This window comes from Vigna umbellata, chromosome 3 (genome assembly GCF_029865625.1).
Source record: "Vigna umbellata cultivar VRB3 chromosome 3, Vumbellata_1.0, whole genome shotgun sequence".
Taxonomy (NCBI): Eukaryota; Viridiplantae; Streptophyta; class Magnoliopsida; order Fabales; family Fabaceae; genus Vigna; species Vigna umbellata.
Window position 1 is genome coordinate 2,989,161 of NC_142167.1, and position 17,567 is coordinate 3,006,727.

General features: G+C 30.7%; 1 protein-coding gene across 1 annotated transcript; it reads right to left on the reverse strand.

The window, feature by feature from the left end:
- Positions 1-402: 402 nt before the first annotated feature.
- LOC124832940 (gibberellin 2-beta-dioxygenase 1-like) lies at positions 403-2,303 on the reverse strand. The gene is made up of 3 exons (XM_047307283.2): positions 1,732-2,303; positions 1,275-1,620; positions 403-973 (listed from the first exon to the last, which is right to left on the reverse strand). The coding sequence occupies exons 1-3, from the start codon at positions 2,286-2,288 to the stop codon at positions 725-727; spliced, it is 1,152 nt and encodes a 383-aa protein (XP_047163239.2). The 5' UTR covers positions 2,289-2,303; the 3' UTR covers positions 403-724.
- Positions 2,304-17,567: the final 15,264 nt, after the last annotated feature.

Below are 17,567 nucleotides of genomic sequence, written 5' to 3' on the forward strand. Positions count from 1 at the left end.
ATTTGGATCTTAATGGTGACATGTAGATTGTTATTTTTATTAATTTAAAAACAAAGCAATAATAATATAATATTTATGAAAATATTAAAGAAAAGAACTTATTTTTCACTATAATATTTATGAAAATCATTCTCATTGGAAATGCTCACTTGAATGGTAGATTATATTATTATTAACATTATTATTATTATTACTACTATTATTTATGTATTTTTTTATTACTATTATAATTAAAACTTAATCTTTAGAATTTTTGTCAATTTCTTGTGTTAATATTGTATAAGTAAAGAAAGTAAATTTTTACATGTAGATTGAAACATGTGAAATGTAAAAGAGCACTTATTAATGTAAAAGAGCAATCACTCTCATTCTAAATATTAAAGGATTATTGTTGTATTAGAGTATTAGAATATTGATATTATTTGATTGGATAAAAGACAACCATCAATACATATATGCTTATTTTTATTTTTATATTGTGTGAAACTTTTGACCATAATTGAATCCCCATCGTTAAGAAGATGAGATGTGATTCATCAGTGTTGAAGCAAAAGGAGCATATATATATATATATATATGGTGTCCTATCTATGAAGTATTATGGTTGGAAAAAGCCTTAAAGTAGCAAAACTAAAAAAGAAAGGGAAAAACCATTAATAGTATAAATTGTAAACCTCCCAGGCCCATTTTGTATTGACAAGTGTCCTCATACACCTCTGGCATATTATGAAGCTGCAATTCTCTCAAAATGTCCAAGCCTATTGTCAGCCAATCTTGAGCCATAGGTTAAATTCTTGTACTCGAACCACGTAAACTCTTTGTATAGGCTTTCTTTTCCTTTCATGAGAGAGGGAAATGATGTTATTTTCTCACTCAAAGGTGGACCTCCAAAGTAAATCATGGAGAGCCTGGACTTGAATCCATTTGCCAAAACCCTGTGTCTCACACTCCGAAACCGTCCATTAGTCATAACCTATGTTCATGCACCCACCAAAACAAAAGGGAAAAACACACGCAATGAACACGTTAGAGTACTAATCAGAAACAATGATTAACCAATATCATAAAATCATGTGGCATACCCCTTTTCAAATATAAGTTAACAAGTCAACCAAAATTTTAGCACACGCATTTTCAAAAAGGCATCAAAAAGGAGAGTTTGTATTGTTTTTTTGACTTATCCATATAAATAGGAAGGTAACAAGGAAGATGGGATTTTTCTTTTTGCTCGATGAGCTTTTTGGTGTGCAGCAATAAGATGGTTTGTGTTGTACCTGAAGAGAATCTCCAACATTGATGAAGAAGGAGTTGTGATCGGGTGGGACTGAAATCCAGCTTCCATCTCTGAGATAAATTTGAAGGCCTGAAGTGTTGTTAGACCTAAGCAGAGATATGATTTGTGGGTCTGTGTGTTCTCCAAATCCAATCATGTTCTCACCATTCACAGCAAGTTCAGGGCAAGCAGGATAATGATTCACCCTGAAAACAGAGTCACTTTCTTTATCCCTCAGAAGCTTGCTGAACACATTCTTCTGCTGAATCTTCAGCCCTTCTGCCATCAGCTCAAGAATATCACAAGCCATTTTCCTCACAGAAGACATGTAGCTGTTCAACAGACACCTGCAGTATAGCACCAACAACAGATAACAAAATCAATCATTTTCTTAATTTTTTTAGTTCATTTATACATACATAAAAGTAGTTGAAACCGGTTCTATTTTGACAAGGCACCTGAATTTCTCGTGATTTTTACCATAGAGAGAAAAATCATGTTCTTGATTGGTGTTTAGAAGAAGATACTCAACCCAACCAACATCACCATTGGGTCCAATCCTCTTGCTACCATACCCAAATGGATTAGGAGACCCTGCTTTTTCTTTTTCATTGAGTGGCAAAGAGAAGAACTCGAGGGCCTCAGTTTCCAATTGGGATATTACTTCCATGGGAACTCCATGGTTGATGACTTTAAAGAATCCAAACTCCTCACAAGCATTCACTATGAGGGTCTTTGCATCAGGTTTGGAAAGGTCGACTATGGGAATTGTGGAAGAGAATGTGGATGCCATGCAGTTCTGCTTTGAGTGCGAAATTGGAGGGAGAAGAAGGTGAGAATGAAGAGGCTTCGGAGAGTCAATGAAAGAGCGAAAAGAGAGAGAGAACTTGAAGAAGGTTTGAGTTGTGAGAAAAATCATTGGGTTTGGTCTATTTATACCCAAAAACTTGGTGGGGGCATTGAAAAAGATAGAGAAACATGATTCAATGTCAGATTTTGAAATTGGAGACATCATGTGATATTAGTAGATAATCATGTTCATTACCTAGGTCTATAAAATATTATATTTAAGTGTGTACCAAAAGTCTGTTCAAAGTTATTAGTTTTTTAAATGTCATTAACAAAATTCAACATTGTACTGCACGTACATTTTTTAATTAGTATATTCATTTTTTATTATTAATTAATAATAGGGTTACGTAATTGCAATTTTTTAAATAAAAATACTAGTTGTAATACTTTATATAAAACAATATAATATAACTCCATTTGGCAACCAAATTAACCATATATCGATTTTTTTATTAACAAAATATATAATACAGAGCAAGACCTTTTCACATAAAAGACAATAATTTTTAGGGTTAAATATGTTTTTAGTCTCTAAACTATTGGCTGTTTCTGATTTTCGTCTCTCTTCCAAAGTAAGGTACAATTTGGTCCTCATTCTTTAGAAAAACGTTCGTTTTAGTCTTCAAAATTTTGTTTTTAGTCTTCGTTTTAGTCCTCAAAACGTTCGTTTTTTCGACTAAAACGAACGTTTTTTAAAGATTGAGGATCAAATTGTACCTTACTTTGGAAGAGGGACGAAAACAAAAAACGGTCAATAGTTTAGGGACTAAAAACATATTTAACCCTAATTTTTATTAAATCCACTGCAGTAAAATGCTTCTTTTACAATCTAAAAAGCAACCAAATATTCAAGACATGACTCGAATACGTAAATCATGCACACTTCAATATAAATTTAAATTTTCTTTCAGGTATCGGTTATAATATGACTAATTTACTATGACCAATTCATAATCTAATATGTTTTCTGTTATTTAACTTCATTATTGGAACGTTATATATATATATATATATATATATATATATATATATATATATATATATATATATATTATATATATATATAAGAAAATAACTTATTTTTCACTATAATATTTATGAAAATCATTCTCATTGAAAAAGTATCATCAAAATGAATTCTAACCTGCAAGTCAATCTGACTTATCATAGGTTTAAGTCCGGTTGTATTTGAAAAAAATGTAATTTTTTATATGGGTTAGTTTTTAATTCGGCTTACTTAGAACCCGGCTCACCCGGATTGAACCCGTGGTGAGCCGAGTTGTAACCCATCTAATTTAATTTAATTATTTATAATTTTGTATTTGAATATTATTAGTTAGCATTTTTTTTTATTATAGTGAGATGAGATAAAAAAAAGATGTTTCAATAGATCAAAATATTATAAATTTATCTATTCAAGACTCCAATATTATAGATGGACAAGTGATACAAAAATTATCAATATTAAAAACTTTTGTTCGCCTTTTGTGATTGTTTTTGGATTATGTTTTGGATTGTTTGATATTTTTTTTATTTTGAATTATCATTTGAGTTTATTTAGATTTGAATTAAAAAAGATTATTTGAAAAAAGAACTTATAATTAAGTGAGCCAACCCGTTTAATTCACCAACCCGTGGTGGGTCGAGCCGGATTCAAATTTTTTCAGCTCGCTAATAAATGAGCCAGGTTGGGTTAGCTCACTAAGGCTTTGTTCACTTGAATGAATTTGGGGGAAAGTGATTGAATGAATTTGAGAGGATTTGATAAAAATTTTGTTGTTGTTTATTTGAGTGTATTCATAGGTAACTGAGAGCTAATTTGGAAGTAAATTTTTAATCTGTCACGTCAATCAAATCCTACACTAATTCTCACAAATTTTACTTTCAAATCCAGTCTCACTTACCTCCAAATCCACTCAAATAAACAACAACAAAAATTATCTTCAAATCCTCTCAAATCCACTCAATCACTCTCCCCCAAATCCATTCAAGTGAACAAAGGGTAAGTGATCAACCCGTAGTGGATCGGACAAGTCGAGCCGAGTTATCCATTTAGACAACTCTAAAAAATACTCATTCAAGATAGTTTTATATTGTTATTGACATTATTATTACTATTATTTTTTATTATTATTATTATATTTTTTTTGACGCAATCCAATTGACTTGTTTTTTCAACATCTACAAGAGAGTCTCCATTCTTCTTCTGAATTTGTGCCGAGGGGACCATTTTTTTATTATATACGCCTTTAATTCAAATATTACCCTTCTTTCCATTTCACTTTATAAATTATTTCATTATCATAACATATAGTACTCCATAATACAGCCTGGTCGTTTAGCATCACTTTCAGTATGGAGAAAAATTGTTATGTTTGGAAAACTTATCATCTGAAAATTAATTATAAAATTGTCTTGCAAGTTTATATTTAATTTTTTTGTTCATTTTCTCTTTCTGTGCATGACTGGTATTTAGACGAATATTGAAAAAAAAAAAAAGAAATTCTGACTTTTTCCCTCGATCACTTTCTGTTGCTATTTTTTAATCTGATATGAAAGTTGCATTGCTTCTAGGGAATGTATTTTTACGGTGTACGTTTCTAACAACCTAATTTAAGGAATGGTCATTGTTAAACGTAATTTGCCCTTATAAGTGGTTTTCTTTTTCGTATTCATTTTCATTTGTTTCGTGTATGAATAGAATTATTAAAGAAATTTATAAAATTGGGAAGAATAAAGAAATTTTGGTCATAATTGACAAAGACGGTTTAGCAGTGTATATTGGTTTAAATCCATTGTGGCACTCACCAGCCATGAAAGAAGTTTGACGTTGAGATTGAAAGGGACACACATTAAAAATGAGAATTAAGAAATTAATTTTGATATTTTGACATATATACTAAAATGTTAAGTGTCAATTTTGTCAGAAAATAGTCATAAAAATAGTGAGTACGAAACCACCAATGTATGCTTCAAAATTGTTATCCATTATATTCCTATATTATTCATCTTCTTTTTCACGTTTATTTTAATCTTTGTCAAATACCAATTCACATTTACATTTCATTTCTTCATCAAATAAATCATTTTTTTTTAATTTCTTTATAATGACTATAATAACGAGAAAACTTATAACCATATAAATTTACTTCAATATTTCACTTAAAGTTATGTTTAATAATTGTTATAATGTACTTAAATTTTTTTAAATAAATGTGAACATACACCATAAACACCATTGGTAGTACATCTTTATAACATGTTTCTCAAATTTGTATTATTTTGATCATATCCTTCTAACAGAGTTATCATTTTGTACTTGTTTTAAACATTTTTAAATAATAAATGATTCAAAATACTTGGTTTTTATTAGTAATTTTAAATCTTATTTTATTAGTTTTTGGGCATAGTAATATTTAGTTTTATTTGATAGAGATCAAATAGGAATACGTAGTTATGTTTTTCGGTTTATCTAGGTACAATATTATTTTATGATAGATTAAACAGATTTTATTTTGAAGATAGTTGATATTTTATTTTTATTTCTCGTAATATTGTAAGTGTTATGGCTATTTAAAGCCCTTTAATTATAATGAATAATAAGACTCAATTCAGGAAAATATTTGAGTGTATGTATCGTGAGATTTTCCCAACAGTGATATCAGAGTTTTATGCTCTAAGTACCAAGAGAGAGAAAGAGAGAGAGAGGAGAGAGTCAAACATCGTGAGAGAAAAAGTGAATGCTTGATTTTTTTGTCAGAGAGATGACAAATGTATTCAATGAGATGAGTGTGCCACAATTGTCAGAAAATACCAATTATGACAATTGGTATTTGTAGATGAAGGTTCTTCTTGGATCCCAAGATGTATGGGACATAGTGGAGGACGGGTACAATGAACCCGTGGATGATGAGCATCAGACAGAGAACTAGATTGCTGCATTGAAAAACACACGAGTGAAAGACAAATCGGCTTTGTACTTTCTATATAATGCAGTGGATGAATCTGGATTCAAGAAAATAGCTAATGCAAAGTCAGCAAAAGAAGCATGGGAAATTATGAAGGTGACATACAAAGGAGATACTTGCGTGAAGTAGGTTCGAGTACAAGCTCTCAGAAGAGAGTTTGAACATATGGAGATGGATGAAAATGAGGGAGTTGTTGAGTTTATAACTCGAGTGCAAAAGATGGCTAACCAACTTGGAATGAACGGAGAAGAGGTTCCTCTTAACCGGGTTGCAGAAAAGATCTTGAGAAATTTGACGGATGATTTTGAAAGTATCGTGGTCACTATTGAAGAGACAAATGATTTGTCAACTCTCACTGTGGAGCAGTTAGCTGGGTCATTAAAAGCCCACAAATTGAGGAAGAAAAAGAAAAAGAGGGAACCCAACGATCAAGCACTACAGGTACAGTTTGACTCGAATAAATCTTGGATTACTCAGAGCCGAGGTCCTGGCGGTAGATGGCGAGGAGGACGAGATAGACATGGCCGAGGTAATTTTGAGAATGATAGTGAAGAACAAACCGGTCAGCAGAATTGGTGTGACCGAGGACAAGGAAAAGGCCGAGGTGATCGATCAGGAGTTGAGTGTTTTAAGTGTGGCAAGTATGGCCACTACGCAAATGAGTGTAGATCAAGCAAGTGCTACAATTGTGGTAAGGTAGGCCATATTGCAAAGTATTGCAAGTCCGAGACAAAGGGGGAGACAAATCTCGTTACTGAAGATGTTGAAGAAGAGTGTGGAATCATGTTGATGGCAAAAAGCTCGGATGCAATGGATATGGAGAGCCCAATCCCAACAATGGACGAAGTGATCTTGGTAAAGGATGCAACAATTGTGGAAAAGGAAAACCTAGAGAAAGAACTCAAACAAAAAGATGAAGAGATTCAGAGGATAGGAAGACTTCTAGATGAAGCTAATAAAATTATGAATAAACAGAGGGCTGAGCTTGAGGAGCTGAAGAAGGCGACTCTTGAAAAGAAAGAGGAAGTATCTAGTGTTCTTAAACCAGACGAAGAGGAAGATGAAGATGTTGAGAAGAACCCGATGAAGAAGTCGGAAGAGATTGTTGAGAAATCGCCTAAGATCATACACGAGTTGGTCAAGGTTATTGAGAAGTCAGACATAACAAAGTCAGTCAAAGCATTAAAGAAGTCAACCTAGGTAAAAGACAAAAGGGCAGTATGGAAAAAGAAAAACTCAAATTTGATTGAAAGAAACAAACCCGGTGTGAGATGATGCACATGGAAAGTCGATCGAAGGAAGGACGAATTTAAGTTTATGGGGGAGTTTGTTGGGATAAACTTAAATTTTAGGGTTTTATTAATAATTTTGTTCAAATCTTATTTTATTTGTTTTTGGGTATAGTAATATTTAGTTTTATTTGATAGAGATAAAATAGGAATACGTAGTTATGTTTTTCGGTTTATCTAGGTACAATATTATTTTATGATAGATTAAACAAATTTTATTTTGAAGATAGTTGATATTTTATTTTTATTTCTCGTAATATTGTAAGTGTTATGGCTATTTAAAGCCCTTTAATTATAATGAATAATAAGACTCAATTTCAGGAAAATATTTGAGTGTGTGTATCGTGATATTTTCCCAACAGGACTATGGTAAATCAGGAGTCTTGAAATTCGTTTGTAACCTGTTAAAGTTAATGGAACCTTTAAGAACCATAAAGGAGAACGAGACATAGTTGAGGTTAAATGAACCAGTATAAAACAAAATTTTATCTCTATCTCCTTTTTATTGTGTTTCCAAACGCTTGTAAAACTCCTCAAGTGTTCAACATTGTCTATACACCGTCTAACCCTGTAAACAATGTCTAGCACTTTTTTCGAAAAGTTTTCAAACTCTATTAAATACAATTATTGCCAATAAAATTCTACATTGTAATTATATAGGTATATCTTATACTCCAAAAAAAAATCCATATATCTCTAAATTATCAATTATCATATTCTCTACCAAAAGCAACTTAAAATCTCCAATGATTATTAGAAGTTAACCCTAAAAATTTTGTACACTTCAAATATTTCTTCACATGCAAACATATAAAAAAATCAATATTAATATGTATAGTTCCCCACAAACACGTAAACGTAATACAATAGTGTTGATATGGGAAGCTATGTGAAAGATAAACCTAAACCCTTATGTGTTTTTGATGATGACAACAACAAAAATATTTTAATAGTTTCTTGCACACATTATGTAAAGCTATGTTTATATGTTTGTTTGTGCTTGAACTATTTGTTTTGCATACTTATTGTGATTATACATGAGTTTATATCTGTGGTATGCATATTCATGGTTTTGAATGATAAAACTCTTTGCACAATGCACATCTGTATGAATTAATCGATTATAGTGTTTAAGTAATGTATTAGATTCATCAGATATCAGTAAATGCTTAACTGTGGCAAACTACAAGTTTTAACCGATTACATTATATGTATAATCGATTAAAACTCGTGTCTTTGCTTATACTTGTTTGCTGAGTGCAATGATGTGTTTTAAAATGAAAAAGTTTTCAAATTTGCTTAAGTGTTATACTTAACCGATTACATTGTTTTCTTAATTGGTTAAATCTCGTGCACACTAAAAATTGTTTTCTTGATAAGTCTTAACAATCATAACAGTCATATTTTGAATTGTTTTGACTTACATTAATTGTGCAATCGATTACATTAAATGTGTAATCTGTTAAATGTCTTTTAATGTAATTCTGGTATAGTAGTGATAATTGCTTACCTAATTACATTAATATTGTAATCGATTAAGATGCGTCAGACTTGAGAAAACTATATATTGACGCATAACGCTCTGCAAAAAGAACTTTTGGAATAGTATCGTTAATATCTGACAAAGTTAGTTGAGATAAAAAATTGCAGGGGTGTTCATTCTCCAAGAATTAAGAAGCGTTTAGTTTGGAAGATTCAAAGGATTCTTGAAAGAATTGTTGTGTGCTTACGTTTGTTGATCATCATCCGCACTCTTAGGTGTTCTGAATCAAATCAATGTTGATTTTGCAATATGTGGATTGTGGTTTCCCTATTGTTGGTGGCCAAAAAGAGAACGTGGAGTTATGGTTCTTTGAGGGGTGTCTCAAAGGGTTTTTGCAGAAAGAGGATTATTCTTTCTGTGTTGTGTTTTTCTATATTAGATTTGGAGTTGGAGAGGAGATTGCATTGAGAGAAAGAGTCTCTGTAACTCTTGTTGTATAATTCAATCTATATAGTGAAATGGCTTTCAATCTCAGGTTTATTGAAAGAGGACTGGATGTAGGCATTGAGGTTGAACTAGTATAAAAACTTGGTGTTTGTCTTTCTATCCCTTATTTCTTTCAATTCATTGTATTTTTATTTACTTGTATTTCAAGAAAGTGTTAAAGATTTTCAAAGGTTTTGAAAAGAACAATTTTTTTAATACTGAACCAATTCACCCCTTCTTGGTTGGGAATAAGACCTATCTTTTTCAACAATTAGAAACTTCTAAACTCCATCAAACACGTATTCATCATCATTTCACCACTAACCCAAAATTTTTCATCATACAACAATAACATAATCACAACATAAAGCAAACAAGACTGAGTTAACTCTCCTTACGTTCAACATATTCTGAATCCATATAGAGACAAACAATAAGGTTAGTTAGCTCTCCTTACCTTATTTTTATGCAGACGACTTCTTTCCTAGTTTGGCTCTTGCTTCAATTTTTCCTCTATGTAGTTTCTTTGTTAACTCTGCCACACATAAAACTATTTTACTGCACAAAAAAGTTGCACCACCAGAAAGAAAACTTATATTCATTCTTATTACTCTTTTTCAGCATAAAAAATAAATATATTTTTTTTCTCTAGCCAAGGTTCGAACTCACCACCTCCAAGTTCCAAACAAGCATTCCCAACCAAATAGACTATGACATGTCACTAGTAAAAAATATGGATTTTAACTCGCCTATTTGACATCGGTTTCGTTGCAACCGAAGCATAAAATGGTGCGGTGACAATTTTGTAATTATCGCAAACGCATATGTTTCGGTTCAAAAAGAACCGAAGCCTAAAGGGGTCTATGACCTCGGTTGTTTAGAGAACCGAGGCCATGTAATAGTTATGCCTCAATTATTTAGAAAATTTAGGTATAAAATAACTGAAAATATTTTTTTAAGAGGATTTATGCAGCGATTTTTTAAATAACCAAGGCCGTAGAGGCTTATTGTCTCGGTTAAAAAAATAACTGAGGTAATAACAAGCATTTAGGGATAAGTTTCGCGAACAAAAGCATTTTTAGACAGAAACCATCTTCTATGTCGTTGCTCTCTCTCTTCTTTGATTTTGCGACCACCATCTTCAACATTTCTTCCATTTTTTCTTTCATTTTTCGTTGATTAAGTGCTTAGGAATGATTTTATTTTATTTTGACCGATTGATTTTGTGCACATGTGCTCTTAGAATAGATGCTTTGGGATGTTCATTTCGTTTTAACCCCAAACTCACCTTCAATGTTAGTTTCATTTTAGGTTTTTCATGTTTTCATTTGGTTGTTTGTTGGACACCGTTTTATGTGCAGCGTTTTCTGGACAACGTTTCATGTTTTTTGTTTTCCGATAAATAGAAAACGTTTTCTGGACAATGTTTTGTGTGCAGGTCTGTTTTTTGTGTTTCTAGGATTATGTAATATGGTTTATGTGATATGGAATGGTTATAAAAATGATCAATTTTTTTAAAAAAAAAACATACTTTAGACAACGATTTTGGTAAAAACTAAGGAAAAAAAAGGGTTTATTGCCTCAGTTATGGATCCAATTGAGTCTATTGTCTTGGTCGGATCTAGAACCGAGACAATAGACCCAATTTTTTTTATCTTTTTTCTTTACTGCTTCGGATTTTTTGAACCGAGACAAAAGCGTAACTTTTTTGCTTCAATATTTGAACTAAGGTCAAAAGTCTCGACTTTTCACCTAGTCTAAATATATCTGGGTTTTGCAACCACTATCATAAACTCAAAACAACCGAGACAATATCCCTTCATTACACTAGTATTTATTTTGTCATTCATACACTCAAAACGGCAAACAATCATCATACACACAAATACGTCCAAGAATAATAAAAATATAAATCACATGAAAAAAATAATCCAATACATGACTTTCAGCTCATAACAAATAACTTGTGTAACCTATCATTTATTATTTTAACTAATGTTTTCTAAAAAATTATTTACTATTTTCCGTGTCTAAAACAGTTTTTAATTTAATAATTAACGATTTTGTTTCTAAATTTAGTCGTTATGTAATTATCTATATATTTAAAGTATTTTTTTATTAATGATTTACAACAGTGTATTGAGAAACGTTGATTGATTTTTGAATAAAAGAATCAGTTTATACAAAGTAATATATGATAGTATAACTTTTATGGTTTATAAATATGCAATTATGTAACTCTATTATTAAATTAATAATAAAATGACTTTACTCACAAAAAATATATATGTTAACCTTTTTATACTTTGTTTATAATTGTATATAGTTTTCAAATTTGTTTACAAAGAATAAAAAATTAAATTTTAAATCAATCTCACTTTTAAATTTTCTCCAAATAAAGAAATATCTATAATAATTATCTTCTCTATTTTTTTTCAGTTATTTTCATCTTTCCAAACATAGAATTAGATATATATATTTTGTAACTAGATTTTATTTCGTTTTATATGGTGTACATGGATGAATATAAAATGTATACATATGCTTAATAACTCAATTTCTTGGTGAATGTGTATGGATGTGTAAATGTGTGTCTGAGATGATATTTTGAAACTTTAGAAAATGAATAAATGAGTAAAATGGAGTATTTTGAACAAGAGAATCCAATTGCATATTTGAAAGAGATCTTTGATGGTGTTATATAGCTCTTGTAGGATCAAACACATTAATAAGAGATGTTGAATTAGTTATGGGGCAATGATTGGTAGGTTATGTGTTAGCATCACAATAAATTTACCTTCAAATGAGACAAGTTCAACTTCCTAAACTTTTCAACCATCATGTACATCATTTATCTTCTCATTAACAAAGTTCTAACAAAGACTACCATTATTATAATTATTAAGAGATTTCTCTTTTTACATGGATTAAACCTAATTTATAATGCAATATCAATGCTAGACTTTGTCTCTTTTTCATAACTTTCGCTTTCAGTTCATTAATTCGGTCCGAGTCGATATAGATGGATTAATTACCAATAATGCATTCATAGCTGCAATGATGTCATACCAATAATTCCACCTTGCTCTCTTCATTTTTATTTTGTTCATTATTCCATGCCAATCCAAGGAATCATCACATACTACTTACAATGTGAATGGATCGTTGTGGATTGATGATAAGGGATGTTATCTATAATGATTAGCATGTTTAAGGTAATGAAAACAGAGTTAGGAGATGTGATTAGAGGGTGGAATAATGTTCTTGTTACTAAAAAAGTAGTATTATAAGAATCGGATGAGAGGTGGAAGGGAGAGATAAACATACCTATTTTCTGTTTTTCAATTATGATGTTTGGATTTTTCAAATAATCTTTGATTAAAATGTGGGATCTGTCAAGATTCAAAGAGTCTTTGAATTTTCTTCTAAAAATGTTCTTAATTAATAACAATGATTATGTTTTTAATAACCATTCAAACAAACAAGGACATTTCCTTAGGTGACCATTAATTGTAGTAATCATTAGTTCATATTCCTAACCCCACTCTTTATTTTAGCATGCCGGACGTGAAGAAAGTGAAGATTGTGATTCAATTCCATCATATATATATATATATATATATATATATATATATATATATATATATATATATATATATATATATGAAGCATATATAATAATAATAAAAAAAAAATTGAAATGAAGGTGTGGTGTGGCTACATGGTGTCCGTGCAAGAGCTTGTTCAACAATCATGGCGAGATGTGAGTGTTGTCACTTTCAGCTCTACTCATTATGGCTTCAAGTAGCGACGCTTTGAGGTTTTAGATTCTCGAGGCATTTGAACTTTATCCTATTTCTATGGTTTCCTCTTATTTTATATACATTATCATTTTATTTTTTAATATCAGTCATGGATGACTTTCCAATGATCGTGATCTGTTGAAGAAACCATCATATTAATGTAAAAAACATGTGAAATGTAAAAGACATATTAATGTTATTTTATAGAAATATGATCGTATTTAGTGTGTACAAAATAAATTACTCTGACTTGTTAAAAATTGAAATAAAAAAATAAAAGAAAAGTAGTTTGCTTGAATTGAAGTGGGCTAAAATATATTCAGACAAATTGAATTAAATTATTTTTTTGTTTTAATAAATTTAATTGAATTATTTTTTAAAATTTTTTTAAAAGAAGAGAGAAATTAACTAAAGAAATAGAAAAAAATAAATATTTAATTATTTTTGAAAACTTAAAATATAAACTAAAAGATATATAATTTTTTTATATAAACTCCCTTTTATTTAAATTTACCAAACTCTTTAAGATTTTCATTAAAAATATAGAGAAAAATGTTCCTTTTAACTAATTTTGTATGCAAACGTGAATGTTTTCTAATTCAAAGAAAGCATAATTTTTGGTTTATAACAATAATAGATTATTAAGTAGTCTAATTATTGCTCTTTTTTTGGGAAGCTTAAGTCTTGGCCAATGATGTTAAAATAGGAGTTTTAGTGCTCTCATTCTCTCAAAGATTGTCAAAGACAAGAAGCACTGTCTTTATATTCCAATTTTTCTTGCTTTTTCATTGGCTTCCATCTCCTTGATTTTTTTTATGTTTTTTGTAGTGTAGATTCTTTTTTTGTGGTGTGCCAACATCTTTGAGGTAACATTCTAAGTGGTGGAGACCTAATGGGAGTTTGAAGTCTAGAGTAGTGGTCAAGAATAAAAGACAAACACTTGGGAGGAAAAATAATTTGTTTGTATTTCTTTGACTTGTATTTGTTCCCTTTTTCATTGTAAGTCTCGACCTTGTTAAGTGTCTCGGGAGAGTCTTTGGTGCTCAGTCTGGTCTCCTAACAGAAACCTTTAAAAACATAGTAAATTGAGCTTTAGTTGATTAAGTTGGAGGAATCAAAGTTCTTTCTAACTTACTCATTAGTTCTAGTGCGAAGAAGGGCTTCGTCATCAGTGTTTTTCAACCTTTAACATCCAAAAATGCACTGACATCATATCGAAACATGTTAAATAGCATCGGACAATAACATCGACGTTCTTTTGTGTCGGAAACGTAAGCCTACTGATGTTATATAAAATTGATTTATCAAGCTACTTATATCAAATCATTTCTTAATTTCAGGTGTATGTTTGGTGTAACTAACAAGATGGAGTTCAATGATGTATATGGGTTCATCGACCCCTAAATGACTCATGAAGGAAATAAATTTGATGACATTCAAGCATACATCACTAATTGTTTTGCAATGGGGAAGAAGCTATATTTTATCCTTTATATAGTTGGGTAAGTAAAGTTTGTTAACTTTAAAGTTTCATTTGTGATTTTAGTATATAACAATTAAGTTATTACCAATTTCATGCACCATTAATAGCTACTTGTGTCTTCCATACCGGAGAAAACTGTTGTATGATTTTGTTCATTGCATAAGTCTATTCCTAACCCTCTCAGATAAGTATTAAATTAGCAAAAACCTCAATGTTTTGACTTTCTTTCTTATATAATTGTATGCTAAAACCATTTCTTTTAATAGTTCCCTTGCAGCACACATATGATGTTGTCCGGGAGATCAACTGCTAAAGCTAAAAAAACTCTCATGGTTGGCCCTTAAGATTTGATATTTTAGTCCATACTTTGCATTTTGTACCATTCTAGTGATGTTCCTTAACATTTTATAATTATGATTATATATTGTAGTGTAATAGACAAAGCGGGTCATATGAGTGTGGTTACTACATAATGTATTGGATGTTGACCACTGTTCGTGTCCATATTACAAGTGGATGGGAAACGGTAATATTTTGTTTTATTGAATTTTTTCTCTCTATAGTTTATAATTCATATACACTAATTGAAATCCTTGTGTCTTGTGTAGTGATTCAATTATAGTACATTAGTTCCCGAGAAGTCCCTTGAATACATAAGGAAAACACTTGCCAAATATGTAATTCAACTCCATAATAGTATGTAGATATTAGGATATAGAAGGTTACCTTTGTATATTGGATTAATTTATGATTCTAGGTTGATTTATTGTTAGAATTCTATGTACAATTAATTGATTTATGATTTATTATAATTTTCATTGAAAATACGCTTCTGGATTGCTCTGGACAATTTTTATAATAAGGACTGTTACAGAAACAGACTTGTCTTTTAAAAAAAACCTAGAATAGACATCGGTTGTGACCATAACCGAGGCAGTATGTAGTTTATGGCATCAGTTTTGGCTACAAGCGAGGCATAAAGTCTGACGAAAAAGAACAAAAAAAAAATACCCTCTACTACCTCCGTTTAACTCCCAACCGAGGCAGAAGACCCCTCATATTGTCTTGGTTCAAAGTAGGGATGGCAAAAAAATCCACGAGCACAGGTATCTGTGGGTAAAATTCACGGCAGGTAGTTAATATCCGCGTATATTTACTACCCGCGGGTAACGGGTAGTGGGTATTTTAATACTTGCTTCTAAACGGGTTGGGTAAGGGTAGTATACTACCTGACCCGCGCGTATCCGTTACCCCTAAAAAAAATAATTTATATATATTTTAATTAAATTTAATTAAAAATAAAATAAAATAATATTTTATTAGGTTAAATTTAATTAAAATTAAAATTAAATTTTAATTTATATTTAATTTAATTTATATTATATTATATATATTTTTTGTAATTTTATTTCATTTTTATTTTAAAAATGTATATTTTTTTTTATTTTTTGCGGGTATCTGCAGGTAACGGGTATCCGCAGGTATTTTCTAAATGGGTACCTGGGCGGGTAGCGAGTTGGGTAGCGGGTACAATTTTATCCGGCGGGTCGAGTTGCAGGTGGGCATTATCTGTGTTCGACCTGACTCTTTGTCATCCATAGTTCAAAGGAACCGACAATAGACCTCGCAGTAAAAAAATAAAAAAAATATTAAATATCCTCTAGTGCCTCAGTTGCATTTGAACCGAGGCAAAAGTCTATCCCTTTTTTCTTCGGTTCTGAACCGAAATATAAAGTTTATCCCTTTTTACATCATCTATATATATCTTAATTCGTCAACCACTGCTTATAAACAAAAATAATCGTTGAGTGATATTTTATTATATCTAATTGTATCATTATACACGTTATTTAGTAGCTATAATCAAATGTGAGCGACATATCTGAATGATAGTTAAATATTAATAATCTTCTCAGTTACTTAATAATAAACAGATACACTACTCGTTCTTTCTATTTTCTCCACTTTTAAGAATATGAGTACGGTATGAAATAAGATGAAAGTGGATGCATGGTATTGTACCTCAATAATTATCTGGGCACGTAAGAACTCATCCACTAGCTGGTTGGTTGCATTATTGGTTTCAACTTTGATGTTGACCCCTATTCAAAAGACCCTTTATGTTTCTCTCTAATAAATCCTATTGGAGGAAGGGAGGGGAATTTCCCCCATAAACAAGTTTGCAATGTACGACATGTCCCACATTTTATATATTTTGTATTATAATTTATTAGATTACTTTTGTGTTTGATACCAGAGATGATATACGGAATGGTCTCTTTTGTTTTGGTAATCCATAAAAAAGAGTTGGGTTGACTAGTGTCACATAAAAATTGTCGACTAATGTTGTTGTCCACCAAAAAGATTTTTTTAAAAAAATGTAAATGTTGTGGTAATTTTTTTTCTTGTTTTAATGTTTCACATTAATATGTGAGTCTACGATTAATAGTAAAATTGAAATAAATTAATTAAAAATAAGATTAAAGTCACATCAAATATGGGATGAGATGCCTTCTTTTAAACGGTACGTTAAGAATTTATGAAATTATACGGATGATTATGAAATGAAGAAATCAAATAGGATGTTTATGTGGGAACTATATATCAAGCATGGTGATTCCTGGACATTTATTTGCATGAGATGAATATTGTGCAGAAAACAATTGAAGAGCACAGAGGAAATGGTAACATAAATAATAGGTTTGTTCTAAAGGGAACTGAAACAAATATGGCACTTGCGAGGTATTTGAGGGGTCCGAATATGTCTAATTAATATTAATAAAGGCTTGGCCGATGATTAATTCAGAACTTGTGAGTTGCATTCATGCCACGGTATTATGTTCACAGAGCTGACCTTATAATAAAATCTCGTTCACAAAAACAAATTCTGAGATGTCATGTTACTTTTTCGTACAATATTGGTCCATATG